Genomic DNA, 18,329 nt, shown 5'->3' on the forward strand with positions numbered 1-18,329 from the left:
AGGAAGACCTAATGAGAAAGCAGATGGCCTGCCTCCAGTCCCTTGTCCAGGGGCTTCAAGAGGAACGTCAGGAGTGGGCTGCTGAACAGGAGCAGCAGAGGGCTGCCTAGGACCAGATGGCGGGCCACCATGACGCCAGGTGCTCCTCCCTCACCTTGGTGATGGAGCGCATGGCCTTATGCATGGAACAGGCCACCAGCCATCTCCTTCCTATCCCACCACACCCCTCCAGGGACCACTGGGGCCCCAGAATATGGGGTGGTGGGACCTCTCAGGCAGCCAAAGCCTCCCAAACAACCTGAGGCAGGTGCCAGTCCCAGCCCCCTTCCTGAATCTCCCTCCCCAAGTCCAGGTTCTTTCTTCAGTCCCTCCCCTCTTGTATATCCCCACAATAAACAGTCTTGTTTTTTCACAAACGAAGGCTTTTTTATTTGCTCTGCAGGGGAGGGTGAAGGTGGAAAAGGAGGCAGGGGAAAGGAGGCGTGAGGGAGAAAAGGCACACAGGGGGAATACAGAGGCCATCTGTCGAGAAGCATGGGAGGGGAGGTCTCAAAGCTGACCTCTTACGGAACTCTCCCTTAAGGTCTCCCTGATGAGTACAGCCTTTTTGATATATTCTCCGAATGACACTGGTGTCCAGCTGCTCATTTGCTCTGGCCAGCCGCTCAGCCTCTTTCCCCCACTCTGGCAAGAAAGTCTCTCTCTTGCTCTCACATAGGTTGTAGAGCATATTGCGGCCACCACAAAGGGGATGTTGCACTCACTGAGGTCCAGACAGGTGAGGAGACTTCTGAAACTCCCCTTTAAGCAGCTGAATGCACACTCCACCACCATGCAGCACCTGTTCAGCCTAGCATTGAAATGCTGCTCAGTGGGGTCCAGGCTGCCCATGTAGTGCTTCATGAGTTTGGGGATCAAGGGATAGGCCCAGGATTCAGGTGGGCATGTCCACATCCCTGACTCTGATGGTGTGGTTGGGGAAAAAGGTGCCTGCATGCATCTTTTGGAATAGACTGGAGTTCCGGAAGATGAGGGCTCCATAAGCCTTCCCTGCCCAGCTGACGTTGATGTGGGTGAAGTGTCCTTTGTGAGCCACAAGCGCCTGCAGAAGTACCCCTTTCTGTTTATATAATCTGAGGAATGGCGGGGGGGGGGGGGGGGGAGGCAGGATGGGGATGTGTGTGCTGTTTATGACCCCACCCCACACAGTTGGGGAAGCCCATGGCGGCAAAGCTGTCCACAATGGTGTTAATGTTTCCCAGAGTGACGACTCTCCATAGCAGCTCGTGGTTGATGGCTTTGCCTACTTGCAAACGCATGACCCCAACTGTGGATTTCCCCACACTGAACTGGTTCCTGATGGGAGTGGTAGCTGTCTGGTGTGGCATGCTTCCAGAGTGCAATCGTGGCACACTTCTGCTCAGGGATGGCAAGTCTCAGTTGGGTGTCCTGTCACGTGAGGGCAGGGGTGAGCCACTAACAGAGCTCCAGGGAGGTGGCCTTAGGCATGCAGAAGTTCTGGAACGACTGCTGCCCATCCTATAGCTGCAGGATGATGTGGTCCCACCAGTCCAAACTGATCTCCTACCACCCGAAGCAGTGGTGTCCAGGGGAGTGACAGGCATTTGCAGCACCGGGACCTGGGTGATGAAGGCCTGAGGTTTAGGCTGGTCCTTTACCTGATGGAGCAGCATGCAGGCACTGTGGAAGGACTGCGCAATGAGGAACAGCCAAAGGCCCATGAGCATGGCACTATTTTGCAGCAGCTCCTGCTCCATGTTGTGAGTGCTGTGGCATCGGCAAGGGCAACCAGAGCTCACTGCGTCCACTTTGTGTCCAGCAATGCGGGAGGCAATGGGGAGTGGTGTGTGAGATGTAGCCATAGAGAGGAAACCCTGAAAGCACGCATCACAGCTTGCCTGACCAAGCAGCCACAGGAAGTATCTGCCCTCCTAGTGCCCTTCCTGGAGTGCTTCCGGGGACTCTAAGTCCAAGGCAGGCTCCAATCAGTGTGGACATGCTATTTCAAAATAATTCTGAGCTATTTCGATGCTCCCTATAGTGGGGACCTGCTATTTCGATTATGTTAAATCTGCAGTTATTATTTTGATTTTACTTATTTTGAAACAATTTCCTAGTGTAGATATGCGCTTCGAGGCAAGGGAAGGCAATGCCTTCCTGGGTCTTAGTGCCCAACCATCCCCTCATTCTATCCCTATTCTGACTGTTCCTGAAGGCTCCCACAGCAGGCTGTTACAACTTGCAGACTGATGATTCTTCCCCAATGTGGATCTGTGAACTTTAAAGTGAAAAGCCTTCTCCTTTGCTAGACCTATTAGCATAACACTGAACCTGTGAAAAAGCTGTTAAGTGTTAATGAAACCATTTAACAGGCATGTACCCACCCTGAATTTACTGGCAAAAACAGTTGTGCATTAGTTTAAAATTTTCATTAGTTAGTTGCTGAAGAATATAAAATCACATCTCTAAAAACTTGCATAAATATTTAGATGCACAATCTGAGTATTCAGTTTTAGCCTTAAATGCTTGGATTGTCAGACATATAGTTTTTAAAATAAATTCTTCAAAAGACCACCTTTACCTAAAACACACATTTTACTGTAGTATAAAAACTTGCTTCCAAAGACTTCCCGTCCTTTCTAACAATCCCTCCTCTCCTTTCACTCCCCACCCCCTTATTAAAGAGAACCCTTAAAGAGACAACATGCCTTTTCTTCCAGATAGTTGGACAAATAAATTTTCCTTTTACCTATGAATAATTGATAAACTAGTTTTAAGAGAACCCACCAAAATCAGTGCCTCATTTAAGATATAAAAGCCTCTGTTATGCCTAAAATCTTTGTAAACTTATTTTTAACAAACATATTGTGAAATTTCATAAACGTGTCTTTTTATGAAAATCATATACAAAATAAATTAGTGCTCCCTTTTTCTAAATGCAATCAACTTTGTTATGAACACACTGAGTTGCTCTGACTTAATTTAAAATAATGTCTTTGTTTCAGTGAGTTTAAATATATAGTAATCTAGAATGCTTACCTTATGAAGGCTTAAGTGTAAACTTAAAATATAAAATCAGCTTAGAAGTACTGATGAAGAAAATGTAAAACAGAGAAGGGCTACATTTATGTATTCCATAATATTTAATGTTGTATTCAGCAGGACAACTGACTTGCCCTAACTACAAAAGTTTTGCAAATAAATCTCTGACAAACTTCAGGGTATATCAAAAAACCTGTGACTGACATTTTTTATTCCCAAATTTAGAGCTTTTAATTAGGTATCTTCTGTATATCCAGTCTTCATGATCTGGCATGCAGTTGAAAACATGCTCCCATTTTCTTTAGAAAGAAATTTCAGAAGAGTGTTTTTTAAAATGTTATTTGTCACATTTGGGTTCAAGGATTTGGCCAGAAGGGGTGAACAGAAACAAGGAGAGAAGAGAAGATGGAGACAATGGGCAGAGGTGGAGCCTGGGCAGAGTGGGGGCAGAGTCTGGGTGGGGCAGGAGTGGAGTATGGATGGAGTCATAGGTTGGGGAGCTTTTGTCCTGAAGCTGCAATTTCACCCACCACCTATGCACACTGAGATAAGTAACATATCCAATCATTCCACAAGGTAGTCTGATCTTAGGGAAAGGGCAAATATCCCCAAACCCAAAACTCAGTGTGGCTGAGAAGTCAAACTCCTTCTTCGTTTTTCATCCTCCATATGCTGATTTTTAATTACCTACCATGTTGCAGGATCAACATAACCTTAAGTTTAGTATATCCACAATAGTGGATCCCAGACAAAGCTTGAGTCATCATGGTATGCTGAAAGTATTGGAGGCAACTTTCAGAGGGCTCACCAATGGCTTTACAAAATCAGAGGTTCATAATTCTGCTGAATTTAATGGAGCTAATCCATTTACACCAGCTGAGGTTCTGGTCCAGCCTCCGAAGTGAGGAGAGAATTGGCCATTCCAGAAAGCCCAGAACCCATGATGCTGGGAATCTGAGTCATATTTGTGCCTTTATGAATGAAGAATCTATTCACTCCTCTCACATTGCCAGAACTATTTTCAGGCCCAATGGGATGTACTAGTTCATAACTTAGTTAAAGTCATTTGCATTCTTGGAGAAAGTGTCACTGTTAAGTGGCAAAGGATTCTCCATTCCCAAGCATATAAAATGTTTAAAGAATAACAAAAAATTGTATAGGTTGATGAATTAAATTAAAACAAGTCAAACGCTTCTTTTCAAACCTACTAACAACATAACTGGTGGGGAATAAATCATATTAAACTGGTTTATGCATTAATGCTGATTAAAAACACTTACTGACCTTATTACTCATGGTACAGTAGTTTTCATAGCAGATAAATTTAATCTAATGACATTTAGCCCACAAAGCTTTCTGTTTAAACCCACCATCTTCCATCAACTTTATTTGAGAGTTGACATGAACTTACAGGATTGCTTCTCATTGCTCCTCCCACTGCTCTTGCTGCGTTGCTGTTGCCTGCCAGGTCTGCTAATTGCTTGTAAGAAACTGCCTCTCCAAATTTCACATCTCTCAACAGGGTCCATAACACTTGTCTGGTGAATGAATCTGAAAAAAGCAGCAGCAATACACAAGGATGGCTTAAATAGCCAAGATAAAAATCATTAAGAACTCTTACACCAACTATGGAATGAACAGCAACTTTTCTATTTTAATTTAACACAGCCCAAATACTCAGTCCTGTTATTGTGTCCTATATTTAAATACATGATTATTAGAGTGCTTCAAGTAATTGATCACTATAAAAAGGGATTTAAGGCTTTGATTTTTCTATATTTTTAATTTGTTTCAAGTACAATTATCCTGTTAACTCATACAATATGGTTTTCCATTAAACTGGCAGAATATAAATTAGCACAGAGTCAAATTAAAGAGGGAAGAAATAACTGGCTCTACCTATTTTACAAAGCTCTTGTATCTCTAGTTAATTTCAAACTTCAGCTGGGACACACTGGGAAAGAAGCCCTAGAGCCAGTGGACTTGGTATTATCCTGGCTGACTGCATTTTATAGTAGAGACCCCCAAGCTACTGTTCTGAATTCTAGACATTATAAAATGTAAGGACTGGCTGTGACCTTCAATGTACAGTGCATCCTTAATGATAAGGGCATGACAAATAAAGAAACTTCCATTATTTTAGTTTTAATTTACAATTATCAAATTGCTTTTAGTTTTCAACATGTTGCAATACTGCACAAATGAATGGATTAGAACATTTCCCCCACTGTATGGTTTTAACTTTGCAACCAAGAATTGTTTTACATAAAGAAAACTTATAGCTAGTTTAGGATTTAGTTTGGTTTAACATCTATTGTTCTTCCAAGGTACTTGCAGAAGCTGTGATGAAAACAACAAAACATTTCTACCGACAGTAACAAACTAATAACAAATGAAAAGCAAATGATTAAAATACTAGTTTCCTCCTTCAGCAATGAACAAAATTGATTAAAATACTTTCTTCTTATTCTGCGACTGAGTGCCAGCAACCATATTATATGCAAACCTAGATAAATGTGATTTTGTTCTTAAAGGAAACCCATACACCATTATTTGTGTGTTAAATAATAAAAATGACTCCTTAACTGAAGAGAATGATAATCACTTCATTGAAAAAATCTGTTTAGTCTTTATTATAACATTAAGCAAATTAAACATCAGCATAATCCAGGTGATACTAGAAAAGGGTCATCAAAGAAATTAACTTTGTTGTTCATTAATTTACATGGATTAGCAGAGGGCAAAGAGATAGCAAATCTGCTCTAGTTTTTTATGATATAATTTCAAACTGTACACCATTTGTGGCAGTAGGGTGACTTTGGGGTTAATCAGACTGATTTGTCCTTTTAATTGCTTTCTATTCAAAGAAAATTCATTAGATAATGTTCTCTTCAAAATTCATGAATCAATTTAACTGAAGAAACCACATTAACAGCTTTGGGTTCATTAGCACATGCAGTTGTGTTACTAGCTGATTGCTAGGAGGGTTTCCTTAGGCAAACAGATTTTGTTTACTATGATTTCTTTAGAAAGGTTTATTTCAAATCAAATTGTTACTTATTATTTTTTAACCTCTTTTTAAGCCAGCAAGATTAGTGTTAACCTTAAGCACTCAGGGATTTCAGGGAATTATTGCCTGATGTCATTTTTTAAATCAATGAAATAAAGTAAATCCACATTGCCAGGGACTCGCTCCAAATTTTTCCTCTCCCTCCACCCTCTTTTTGGCAGAGGAGTAAGAGGCGGGTTAGGCCCAGCAGGGTAGGTGGACCTGGAACTTTACAAAACCTGTAGGAATAAAATGAGAAGTCTGTGCAAATTTAACTGGAGCATGGAATAGTTACAGGAAACAATGGAATGGTTCCAAAATCATCATTTGAGAGCACAGCAATAATGGTTCTTTGTAGCGTGATGGCCAAATTATTGAGTACCTTTTAACATTCTAAAAATATTGTATAATAAAACAATTATGTATCTGTATGTAAGGACAGAGATCATATTTTCTGATTCACTGTACATTTTTCAAATTAATCAGTATATACTGTAACTTTACTGTCACAAAATGTTAGAAGTTTTAGCTCAAAATAATGAAATATTTAGCAATCATCCACATCATTTTAGAAATGTTTCTGAAAACCCAATTTTGCCCTGTAGAGAGCAAATGCATTAATTAGTTTAAGCAGCTCGAAAAGACAGTGCCAAATACTGTTATTAAACAGTCTACAAGTGTTAGTGCCTGTATGCATAACCTGCTCAAAATCAGATGGCTGAATCTTCGCTCATTTTCAATACACATGCCAATATTTTATGCTATAAAATATCATTATAAAGTGACATACTTTTACACACTTATGAAAATGTTTATATTTTCCTAAGGTTAGGATGACTGAATAATTTTTGCGATGTACATGAAGCAGAGCCATGACTGAGGCATACTACATCATCCAAAGTGATTATCAAAAGTGTTTTTTGTTTTCCACGCCTGCTGCTATCATAGTGTACAGATTGTATGTGTTGCATAAGAAATAGTTTCCATTCAGTAAAACTCTCTGCTTCCGTCTTTCCAGACAATCGTTATTGCTAACAAAAGAGAGCTTGACTTTGTTCAAACATATATTTTGTTTTTAAAATCTGCTTCTTAAATTGTATCCCTAAATGTACAGTGCATTGTGAAAGGAGTGATATGTTGATATGAAGGTTCCAGCATTGTGGGTATGAGATATCTCATAGGCCCAAGAGACACCACTGGCTTTTTGACTGGTAAAGGTTTTCTTCACCATTTGAACCTGCTAGGTGCAATTAAGTAGGACAAGCATTTCTAATAGCTGCATTGGTCATATCTGAAGACTGTAAATAAGGGATTCATTCACATGTGAAATCTTTCAATACAACTCATTCCTCTCATAGAGATGGGAAACTAGAACAATAGGCCTAGATAGTGATATACATTCCCTGCTGATTTTTCCTTGCATTGTTTTTAAGAAAAGAATACAGTTTGCATCTCTCTTAACCAAGACTCTCTGATCCAGCAACATCCATGATCTGGCAGGACCACCAATGTTCCTGGACCACAGAGTCCAGGTATACGGAGGTCTGGCCACGAGGTAGTAGTGTGGCAGGGGTGGAGTGGGGGGAGGGGAGAGGGACGGTTAGGAGTGGAACTCACTTGGGAGCCCTGCGGGGGGGAGCGGGCACTGCAGTGGGGAGATCTGGCCCCAGCAACTGGGCAGTAGCAGGGGACTGGCAGCAGCCACAAAGCTCCAGCTCCAGCTGCCCAGCTCTGACCCTGGTGGGAGCCAGGAAGCTCCAGTCCAGGCTGTGCAACTCTGACCCCGGCAGCAGCTGGGCTAGCAGGAGCTGGAGAGCTCTGGCCCAGGGAGTGAACGCTGGCCAGGCAGGTGGGTGGTGGTTTGGCACGGGCCTTTAGGGGAAGGATCTCCCCTGGTCTGGAAAATCCCCTTATCTGGGACCAGTCAGGTCCCGAAGGTGCTGGATCAGAGAGGTCCAACCTGTATAATGAAGTCCAGACAGCAGGGTTATAGGTATTTCAATTAAAGATGCATTTTAGAAGATCATGTTGGATGAAGGGCTTAAGGTGTGCTAGAGAACAGACCTGAATAACCTGCTTCCCCTTAAGAAATAACTGGTCATTCTCAAGCGGATCAGAAGATCTCTCATGCCAGGTCTTTGGCAATAGGAGGAAATTGGTCACATGGGTAATAGAAATGTGAGCGACTAGTCAACATGCTAGTTGACTAGTCTCTTCTACTCCCCTTGGTGCCTCTATCAGAAAGAGGCAGTAAGGGGGGGAGAAAATGGGGTGCTTCAAAGCAGCAGCGCTGTGTAGAGCCTGGGGTCTGCCACTTTGAAATGCCATATACAGCTCGTGGCCAGATGGGAGTCCACAGCTGACCCCAGGCTGTAAGTGGTGTTTCAAAATGGCAGCGCTACATGGAGCCCACGATCAGCTGACCCTGGGCTTCATGTGGGGCTGCCACTCTGAAATGCCTCAGGGAGCATGCAGCCAACAGGGGACTGTTTGAGACCCCCCCACTACGCTTTTGCCTTTGAAGTTGGGGCTGTTGCTACACTTCAAAGGTGGAAGTGCTCTTATCGACTAATTGAATAGTCGATGCAAATTAATTGAAATTTTACATCCCTAATGGGTAAGTGGCCAGCCAATACCTTGCATTCTGGAAAGGCACTGCGAGAAACTAGAAGGCTAAATGGAAAAGGCCGAAGGAAAGTGTGGAAGATATAATGGCCTCATGGAGAGAAAGAGGAAAAAAGGGATGGAGAAGAAAAAATGATGGTGAGGGCAAAGAAGAAACAGAAAACTGGACAAATAAATGACAAGGTAAGAAAGATACTGAGAGAGAAAACCCTGCTGCTAGGGATATACTGCTGAGGATGTGCGAGATCCATGCTGTCACAGATTTTCAGGGATTGTTTGTGGCTTCATTGGAGATTCTGTAGCTCCGTTGGAAGCAGTGTTTTGTTTGAGATGGTCAATTTAGTTTAGCCTTGGATATTCTATTTGAGTTTCTAAATGTAATGGTTGTGGCCATCCTTGACCATAACTGGATTGTTAACAGGGTTAACAATAGCTAGCTACAGGAATCTGGATCCCTTGGTCACTATCATTGTCATTCCTTGGCCCCTCCATAAACAGTACTAAATCTTTCATGGAACAGGTCTGAGCCCGTTACTTCCATCAGCTCTCTCTGCTGAGGATGTCTGGCTTAGGCAGGATGTGACTTGCACACAATTTACTTCAACAGTTTATTCTGAAAATATAGCCCAAGATTATTTATTGAAAAGACATGAGAACTATAACTTCCCTTCACTGAAAAAAACACAAAAAAACAAACCCTGACATCAACCATCCCTTCACAATACCTTTTAAGCATACATAAAAGTAACTTTTACAAGTATTTGGAAAATATCACATTTCTTATTGCTTTGTTCTTTTCACAATAAAAAAACCAACAGGCATTAGATTCCATTACCTGTTAATAACTTCCCAAATTTTATGAGAAATCTAAGTTACATTTGAGCAAGTACAAAAAAACCTAAAACCTTCAAACTTTTAACTAAACATCAGGCCGAACAATTTTGTTGATTAAAATCCAAACAATGCACTTCCAGGTTGAAAGCCTGTATGCTAAGAATGAGTCTAAGTGAAGTTATAAATACAGGTTGAACCTCTCTAGTCTGGCACACTCTGATTCGGCAACATCGGTGGTCCGGCATGATTTTAGTTAGCAAGACGTTCACTTATCGTGGGTGTGGCCAATTTTCCCATGATCCCATAAAGTTTATTTACAGCCACCAGTCCTAGTTCTCAGTGTTCTGTGTTCTTATTTAGCTCTAATTTACTCCGAAATGTCTAATTTAACTCTAATTTACTCCTAAATGTCTTCTAAGAGCCCAGTAAGCAATGGAAGTAATGCTGTTAGAAAATATTGACCTCTTGTGGGCCAGCAAATTCTCTGGTTCAGCACCAGTCAGGTCCTGAGGGTGCCAGACAAGAGAGGTTCATCCTGTACCTGAAAAAAAAGTTTTTTTTTTTTTTATAAACAAACCTACTGTTAATATCTAAATGGACAGGTGATATGTCACTTTCTAGTCATATGATGTGTGTAAGAACACATTTCCCCATATGAACAAACACAAACTGAAGATACATGTTTATTTTAAGGTTGGGTATATCACACAATAATTTAAAGGCTGGAAGCATTATAAAATACAACTACAAATTACAATCAAAGCATCTAGGCATAATACCGACTACAGAAATCCAGATGCTGCAGGCAACCTCAGATAGAAAGAGCAGAGGGAATAGTGGACACTCAGGTAAGAATGCCAGTAATTTGACCTCACTCTCTATATGTTTAAACATTCTTAGGGCAAGGTAATTTAAAAAAAAAAAGTAAAAGGCCTAATTCCTTCTACCTATTCCATGAGCCAAGAGTGAAGCTGGAAAGAACAGGATAAGACAGGCAGATGGACTATGCTTCAAAAGTTCATTGTTGGGAGCCAGATATCTTATTTAAGTCTATTTTTGGTGTGTTTCCAAATGTAAACATAGACAAATTCCTACATTCACCACATCAGTTGTAGCAAAATGCAGGACAATGTAGCACTTTAAAGACTAACAAGATGGTTTATTAGATGATGAGCTTTCGTGGGCCAGACCCACTTCCTCAGATCAAATAGTGGAAGAAAATAGTCACAACCATATATACCAAAGGATACAATTTAAAAAAATGAACACATATGAAAAGGACAAATCACATTTCAGAACAGAAGAGGGATGCGGGGGGGGGGGGGGGGGGAAGGGGAAGGAAGGAAGGTAAGTGTCTGTGAATTGATGATATTAGAGATGGGGAGAGTGGGAAGTTTGTGAGTTAATGGTATTAGAGGTGATAATTGGGGAAGCTATCTTGGTAATGGGTAAGATAGCTTGAGTGTTTGTTCATTCCTTTTTGGAGAGTGTCGAATTTTAACATGAATGACAGTTCAGAGGATTCCCTTTCAAGTGCAGATGTAAAAGATCTTTCGAAAGAGGGATGTAAATTAGACACTTTGAAATTGCAAATGAAACTGGGATTTGAATTTCCCGTGCTTCATTTGCATAATCGTGTCATGGCGCTCTTTCGAAAAACCGTTATTTCGAAATTGAAACTGCAGTCTAGACATGGTTCTTTCGAAAATAGAAGCCTTTTTCAAAAGAACAGGATCTTTCAAAAAAGGTTTCTATTTTTGAAAGAACCATGTCTAGACCACGGTTTCAATTTTGAAATAGCACTTTTTCGAAAGAGCGCCATGATGCAATTATGCAAATAAAGCATAGGAAGTTCAAATCCCGGCTAAATTTGCAATTTCGAAGTATCTAATTTACATCCCTCTGTCGTAAGAGGGATGTAGTCTAGGCATACCCTCAGTGAGAACTGATGAAAAAGCCTATGCTTGTACCTTGAAGACTGAAAACGTCAGTTTATCTACAAACAAGAACGACAGTAAAGTTCCATATTATGTAGAAAACTTAACCTTGATCTCAGTGGTTGAAAGAATAGCCATGTTCAGTTTAATCCTACATATTTCTGATAACTGTACCTACTACTCTCCCAGTTAGTTCCAATCATGATAGTTTTCAGTGATTTGAGCATTTGTCCATTGTGAACTATGGAAATCAAATACATGCTTCACATGCCACTAAACTACTATTACAGAAAAAACAAATTTCAGTCACAATTAACCTGGATTAAATAGCTACCAGTACCTATCTCGTTACCAATTATCTGAACTAGCCACTCTCCTGCTTTTTACATTTAAAAATTATTTTGCACATTGGAAATGACATGAACCAATCCTTTTTCCTCCTTTTTTACAAAAATGACTGCAAATGATTGACTATAAATTATAATTTAATATTTTATTGTATTATCATTTTACTGTGTTTTAAAGAGTGCCCTGGAATTTAAATATTATACCTAGATACATTATGATGCCGGTGTCCTACACATACAATAAATAGCCCAACAATATATTTGAAACAGATATATAAGATGAAGATTTAAACTTAAGATGCTGCAAATATTTGAGAACGCTCACTGTTGAAAGTCTAAGAAAGACCATTTCTCTTATTTTTTCTGTCTGCTTGCATGATATATACATATATTAAAGTAGATACAAAATGTGGAATGTGACCTTGCCTAATTCAAAATATTAGATTTATTTTACAAGTTAACTAAGACCATTATGACCTCATAAGTGGCAGAACTAAAGTAAAGACTAAAGTGGTTCAGGAAGGTCAAACATAAAGTGTAAAAATAAATTAATCATTTTCATTTAGGATATGTCCTATTAAATTTATACAATCCATAATTAACTCTACTGAGATATGTATTTTAAAAATATTTAAAACCATAGCGATTCCATTTTTTCACCCCTCAATTAATTCCCTATTATATTTACAGGCAGTCCCCGACTTACGCGGATCCGACTTACGTCGGATCCGCACTTACGAACGGGGCTTTCTTGCCCCGGAGGTCGGGGCAAGAAAGCCCCGTTCGTAAGCTGCTCCGGTGCCCCTGGTCTGCTGGAGACCGTCTCCAGCAGACCAGGGGCACCGGGCGGGTTCCCGCGCTTCTGAGGCTTTGCCAGAGCAAAGCCTCAGAGGCGCGGAGAACCGCCGCTGCTGCCGCTTCAGTCTGGGTGCCTGTGGTCTGCTGGGGACAGTCCCCAGCAGACCACAGGCACCCGGACTGAAGCCGCAGCTGCGGGGGGGTCCAGAGCAAAGCCTCAGAGGCGCGGCTGCGGCTTCAGTCCGGGAGCCTGTGGTCTGCTGGGGACGGTCCCCAGCAGACCACAGGCACCCAGACTGAAGCCGCAGCCACGGCGGGGTCCCTCGCCTCTGAGGCTTTGCCAGAGCAAAGCCTCAGAGGCGCGGCACCCCGCTGCCACTGCGGCTCTGCTCCCCGTGTCCCTGGTCTGCTGGGGGGGGGGGCGCAGCTAGTGTGCTCCCCCCTCCCCAGCAGACCAGGCTTTTGTTTTGGACTCTGGGGCAGAGCAGCTGTGGCGCTGCCGATTGGTCCTGCAGCGCCCGCTCTGGGCACTACTGGACCAACCTGGCAGCACCCCAGCTGCTCTGCCCCAGGCGTCCCCAAGTCAGCTTCTGCTGAAACTGACCAGCGCTGACTACAGGAAGCCCCAGGCAGAGTTGCTCTGCCCCGGGCTTCCTGGAATCAGCTGCTGATCAGTTTCAGCAGCAGCTGACTTGGGGACACCTGGGGTTCTTAAGTTGATTCTGTATGTAAGTCAGAACTGGCGGTCAGTTTCAGCAGTGTCTGAATCTGGACGCCAGTTCCGACTTACATACAGATTCAACTTAAGAACAAACCTACAGTCCCTATCTTGTACGTAACCCGGGGACTGCCTGTACTCATTTGACAAGTAAAACTATTACTTTTTTTCTAACTGCTGTTGCTGCAAATCCAACCTCAGACCTGAGTCTAAAGGTATGTCTACACTATAACTAGGATTGTGATTTGAGCTTGTGGAGACATACCCGTGCTAGAGTTAATCTAGGTAGTAGTAAATATAACAGTGGGAATATGGAGGACTGCATGAGCAAGTTTATACCCAGGGGTGTGAGGTGGGCTTGTGTAGTCTACGCTGAAGCCCATGCCGCCACATCCTCACTGCTGTTTTCAGCAAGCTAGATAGATTAAAGATAGCAGAAGTAATTCTACACTATCTGAAATTACTCCACACCCCACAGCAATATAAACATAATGGTGTATCATTATTAAATGTATCTATTTATATGGCTTCTCCTCACCTTAAAAACTGACCATCCATATGACCTCCACCCCAGTACTCTTTTGGTGTACGTATTCTATTTACAAAGAATATTTAGTACACCTGACTCGTATTATTTTTTGGATATGCACCAACAAATACCATAACTATGCCCACATTTTTTATGTTAAAATATAAATACCGTTTTCACAAACTGATTGATATACTTATTTTGTAACTACATTGCTCACTGTATCCATTAGTGGATTAATGGACTACTATTGTGATTGGTGCTTGTGTCAACCCAGAGGCTTTGAGAAAGTGGAGCAAAGTCTACTCTACAGCCTTAGGTGAGAGCCAGTTGGCTTTTAGCTCATACAGTCCTACCTCCCAGATCCAAATAAGAGCAGGGTCCGCTGACTTTACATATTCAAATGTCAACATTGTTTAAAAAAATTGGTTAAATTCTAGGAATGTGCCGTTCTGCAACATAAATGTTTTTCAGCAGTACAATGAAAAATCATAACCATAGTTGGTTCTCATGGACATCCCTGAGAAGTTTCAATAGAGGCATCACAAAGTGAAAGGGCATGGAGGCTGATTTCAGTCACACGCAGATTCCAGTCCTTCAAGTCAGGGTTGAGATACATCGAGAGGACAAATGAAGATGTTCCATTGCATTGTTTGTGCTGAACTAAGTCAGTGGATAGGGATCACCGGGAATGGCACTTTGATTTCTTTTTCAAGTACTAAATCCACATAATTGTACTAAGAGATTAAAGATTAAGATATTGAATTAAAGTTATGCAATAAAAACATTTACACATAACGGGCAAGAGTGTCATAGTATTTTTATTCTTACTAGTATTTAGCAGAGGATCTCCAAAACTCATTTGAGGCTGCATCCCTTATGTATATTTCAATGACACAATTCAAGGCATTATTTCACTTTCAAAACAGTATTTTTCTCCTGTGGAGAAAACACTTTGTGGCAATAACAACTACTTCAATAGAAAACTTTTAATTCAACAGTAACATAACTGTATTATAAAACCACCCCCTGTTGAAGTAATTCTCATTACTAAGGCTATGTTTTAGTGAAGGCTATTTTTAGTAAAAGTCATGAACTGGTCACAGGCAATAAACAAAAATTCATGGCCTGTGACCTGTCCAAGACTTGTACTTTATACACCTAACTAAAACTTGGGCTGGGGGCCCAAGGGTGCTCAAGGAGGGTGATCTGGGGGTGCTGTGGGTAGATGTCTGACCCTAGGACCTCCACTGGTGCTGGAGGAGAGAGGAATGGCAGGACTGGAAGGTTCCTTACCTGGCTGCAGGAAATGGGAGCTGCGAGGGTGGAATTCATGAAAGGGGCCGTGTATCATAGAATCATAGAACACTAGAACTGGAAGGGACTTCGAGAGGTCATTGAGTCCATTTCCCTGCCCTCATGGACATGGCAATTGCTTCTGGGGAGTCCCCCCCATGGTGAGCACCATAACATGTTCCAACACCCTCCCCCAGGCTTGAATCCTCTCCAACAGCCAAACTACCCCAGCAGCGGCTGGCCCAGAAGCGGTCTGATCTGCTCAGGCAGCCCCTCCCCCCCCCCCCCCCCCCCCCCCCGAGCCATCTGCACTGGCCACTGTAGAAGTCATGAAGGTGAGGAAACTCGTGACTTTCTGTGGCCTCCATGACAGACATTCAGCCTTACTCATTCATTAAATATTCAAAACTCCTGGCCTAGATTGCAGTAATTTTCAAATGCCTGATAATGACAGCACAGCAGCTGAGTGGTTCCATCAAGCATTTTAAGTAAAGTCAAGTCCAGCATTTGTAACAGACCTTGACATTCACTGTTAATACTAAAATATTGCCCTTCCATTCTGACCCCAAAAAGGTGGGATACCAACAAGCAACTGGTATGTTCCAACATTCTCTGGCATATGTGCTACAAGTGCAGTTCAAGGGGGTAAACATTTTTCATCTTAAACTGAAGGATGTAAAGACATAAATATTTAGTGGGCTATAAATAAACATTACACTTTTCTGAAAAGTTTGCTAGCAAGTTGGAGTTTCACTTTTGCTTCTGCCTGAGGATGAGATGTTCTTCCCTCCATGAGAGGATATGAGAAGATGAATCATAGAACTGGAAGGACCCTTGAGAGGTCATCAAGTCCAGTCCCCTGCACTCATGGCAGGACCAAGCACCATCCAGACCATCCCTGACAGGTGTTTGTCTAACCTGTTTTAAAAATCTCCAGTGATGGAGATTCCACAACCTCCCTAGGCAATTTGTTCTAGCGGCTAACCACTCTGACAGTTAGGAATGATGTTTGATTTTTTTGAAACAGTGTTTCAATATTTATACTCATATTTATCTGGTGGTCCATTATGACCCCATATTGCTTTTCACAGTACTCCTGCCCATGTAGTCATTTTCCAGTTTGTATGTGTGCAATTGATTGTTCCTTCTTAAGTGGAGTACTTTGCATTCATCCATATAGAATTTCATCCTATTTACATCAGATCATTTCTCCAGTTTGTCCAGATTGTTTTGAATTATAATCCTAACCTCCCATCTTGGTATCATTTGTAAACTTTATATGAGTGCCCTCTATGTCATTATCTAAATCATTAATGAAGATATTGAACAGAACTGGACCCTGAATTGATCCTTGCAGAATCTCACTTGTTATGCCCTTCCAGCATGGCTGTGAACCATTTATCTCTACACTCTGGGAATGGCTATTCAAGCAGCTATACACTCAACTTATACTAGCTACATCTAGGTTGTATTTCCCTAGTCTGTTAGTTAAAAGATCATGTGAGACTGTATCAAATGTCTTACTGAAGTCTAGGTCTACCACATCTACCACTTCTCCCTTATCCACAAGGCTTGTTACCCTGTCAAAGAATGCGATCAGTTTGGTTTGACAAGATTTGTTCTTGACAAATCTATGCTGTTACTTATTATCATCTAATTATCTTTGAGACATTCTACATGTAGATGAAGGGGTACTGTAGGCCAACTGGCTCAGTCTTCGGGCTCAGGCCTAAGCTTCAGCCAGCACCCACCCCATTCCCAGTCTATGTAGGCCCAGGGCAAACAAATGCATCCTACCTAATCCAGGGGCATCAGTCTATGATCCGGCTGGGCCAGTCTATAAGCCCAGCCCTTGGGATCCCAATGGTTCCCTTTAAGCCAATGGTCCCCTTTAAGCCCAGGCCCTTATTATAGGGCGGGTGAGGCAAACAAACACAGTCCATGGGCTAGGCCCAAGCCCTGAGGCAGGGCAGGGTGCACGCACAAACATAGTTCATAGTCTCTAGGTCAGTGGTCTCCAACCTTTTTACACCCAAGATCACTTTTTAAGTCTCAGAACAGGCGAAGATCTACTGCCCCGCCCCTTCCTTGAAGCCCCGCCTACATTACATGAGGAAATCTAATGTAAATGTACTGCGCAGGTGCGCAGTTCAGAGAGGGCTCAAGAGCTACTCTTAGAGCCCCTGAGATCTACTGGTAGATCACAATCTACTGCTTGGTGACCACGGCTCTAGGTGATCCCTGCACAAGGCAGTCAGGAATCTCAAGGCGAACCCAGGCCCTAGCACAGGGTTGGGCAAAGAAATTCAGTTCATAGTTGCAAGGGGGAAACTGCCACTCAGGGATTAGGGTGGCAGAGGGAATGCTCTCCCCACTCTACTGCCCCCTGGGCTAGGGCCCTGGCAGTGGCAGGGCTGACTGCCACCGTGGGCAGCAGTGATCCATCCTGCAACAAGCTGACTCACTACAGCACAATTAACTCAGCCTGAATTCTCATTAGCTATCTCCGGAATCTCCCTTGGGATATACCAGGCTCCATGGCAGGTCCTCAGGATCTGAACCCTCGGGTAAAATTAGCAAGATTTTCTTGTTGGTTTGGGGGGCCCGATAGTCTGGGCCAGTCCTCAGCAACTGCCAGGTCGTCAGTGGCCTCGCAGCTTGGGAACATAGGGCAGGCCTCTGTTTCCTCCGGTGGCTGGGCCCTGACTAAGCTCCTGGTCTGGGCTTTTATAGAGGTAGTCCCACTCCTGACTTCTGAGATCTTTGGTAAGCTCGGCCATCTCAGGGCTCAGAGAAAGGTTTTTCCTCCTCTTGGTCTGTGAGTGGCCACTCCTGCTCACTACGCTATATATATATATATATATATATATATATTTCTGTGTCACTGAAGTCAGGGAAGGGGGAAAATAGAGTTAAATATTACAGAGAATTCGGTCTCATTTCATATATATTTGCAAGGACATATTTAGCCTGGTGCACATCAACAGGCCAACCCATATCAGAATGCAGTTCAATAGGAACTGTGTCTGATCTGTGGTTTTATATGTCTTTAAGTACAGTTCCCTTCAAATTGTTGACAGGATTCTATCCTTGGAAGCAAACAATTCTCTCTGGACCTAATCCATCAGTCTTT

General features: G+C 42.4%; 1 protein-coding gene across 8 annotated transcripts in view; it reads right to left on the minus strand.

Moving 5' to 3' along the window:
• Positions 1–18,329, minus strand: part of MGMT (O-6-methylguanine-DNA methyltransferase) — a 325,802-nt gene that overhangs the window by 13,715 nt on the left and 293,758 nt on the right. For all 8 annotated transcript variants that reach the window (XM_075935258.1, XM_075935256.1, XM_075935257.1 and 5 more), the window contains one exon: positions 4,475–4,614. In XM_075935258.1, the coding sequence (XP_075791373.1) occupies positions 4,475–4,614 (140 nt within the window). The remainder of the gene's footprint in view (positions 1–4,474; positions 4,615–18,329) is intronic.

This window comes from Pelodiscus sinensis, chromosome 8 (genome assembly GCF_049634645.1).
Source record: "Pelodiscus sinensis isolate JC-2024 chromosome 8, ASM4963464v1, whole genome shotgun sequence".
Classification (NCBI taxonomy): Eukaryota; Metazoa; Chordata; order Testudines; family Trionychidae; genus Pelodiscus; species Pelodiscus sinensis.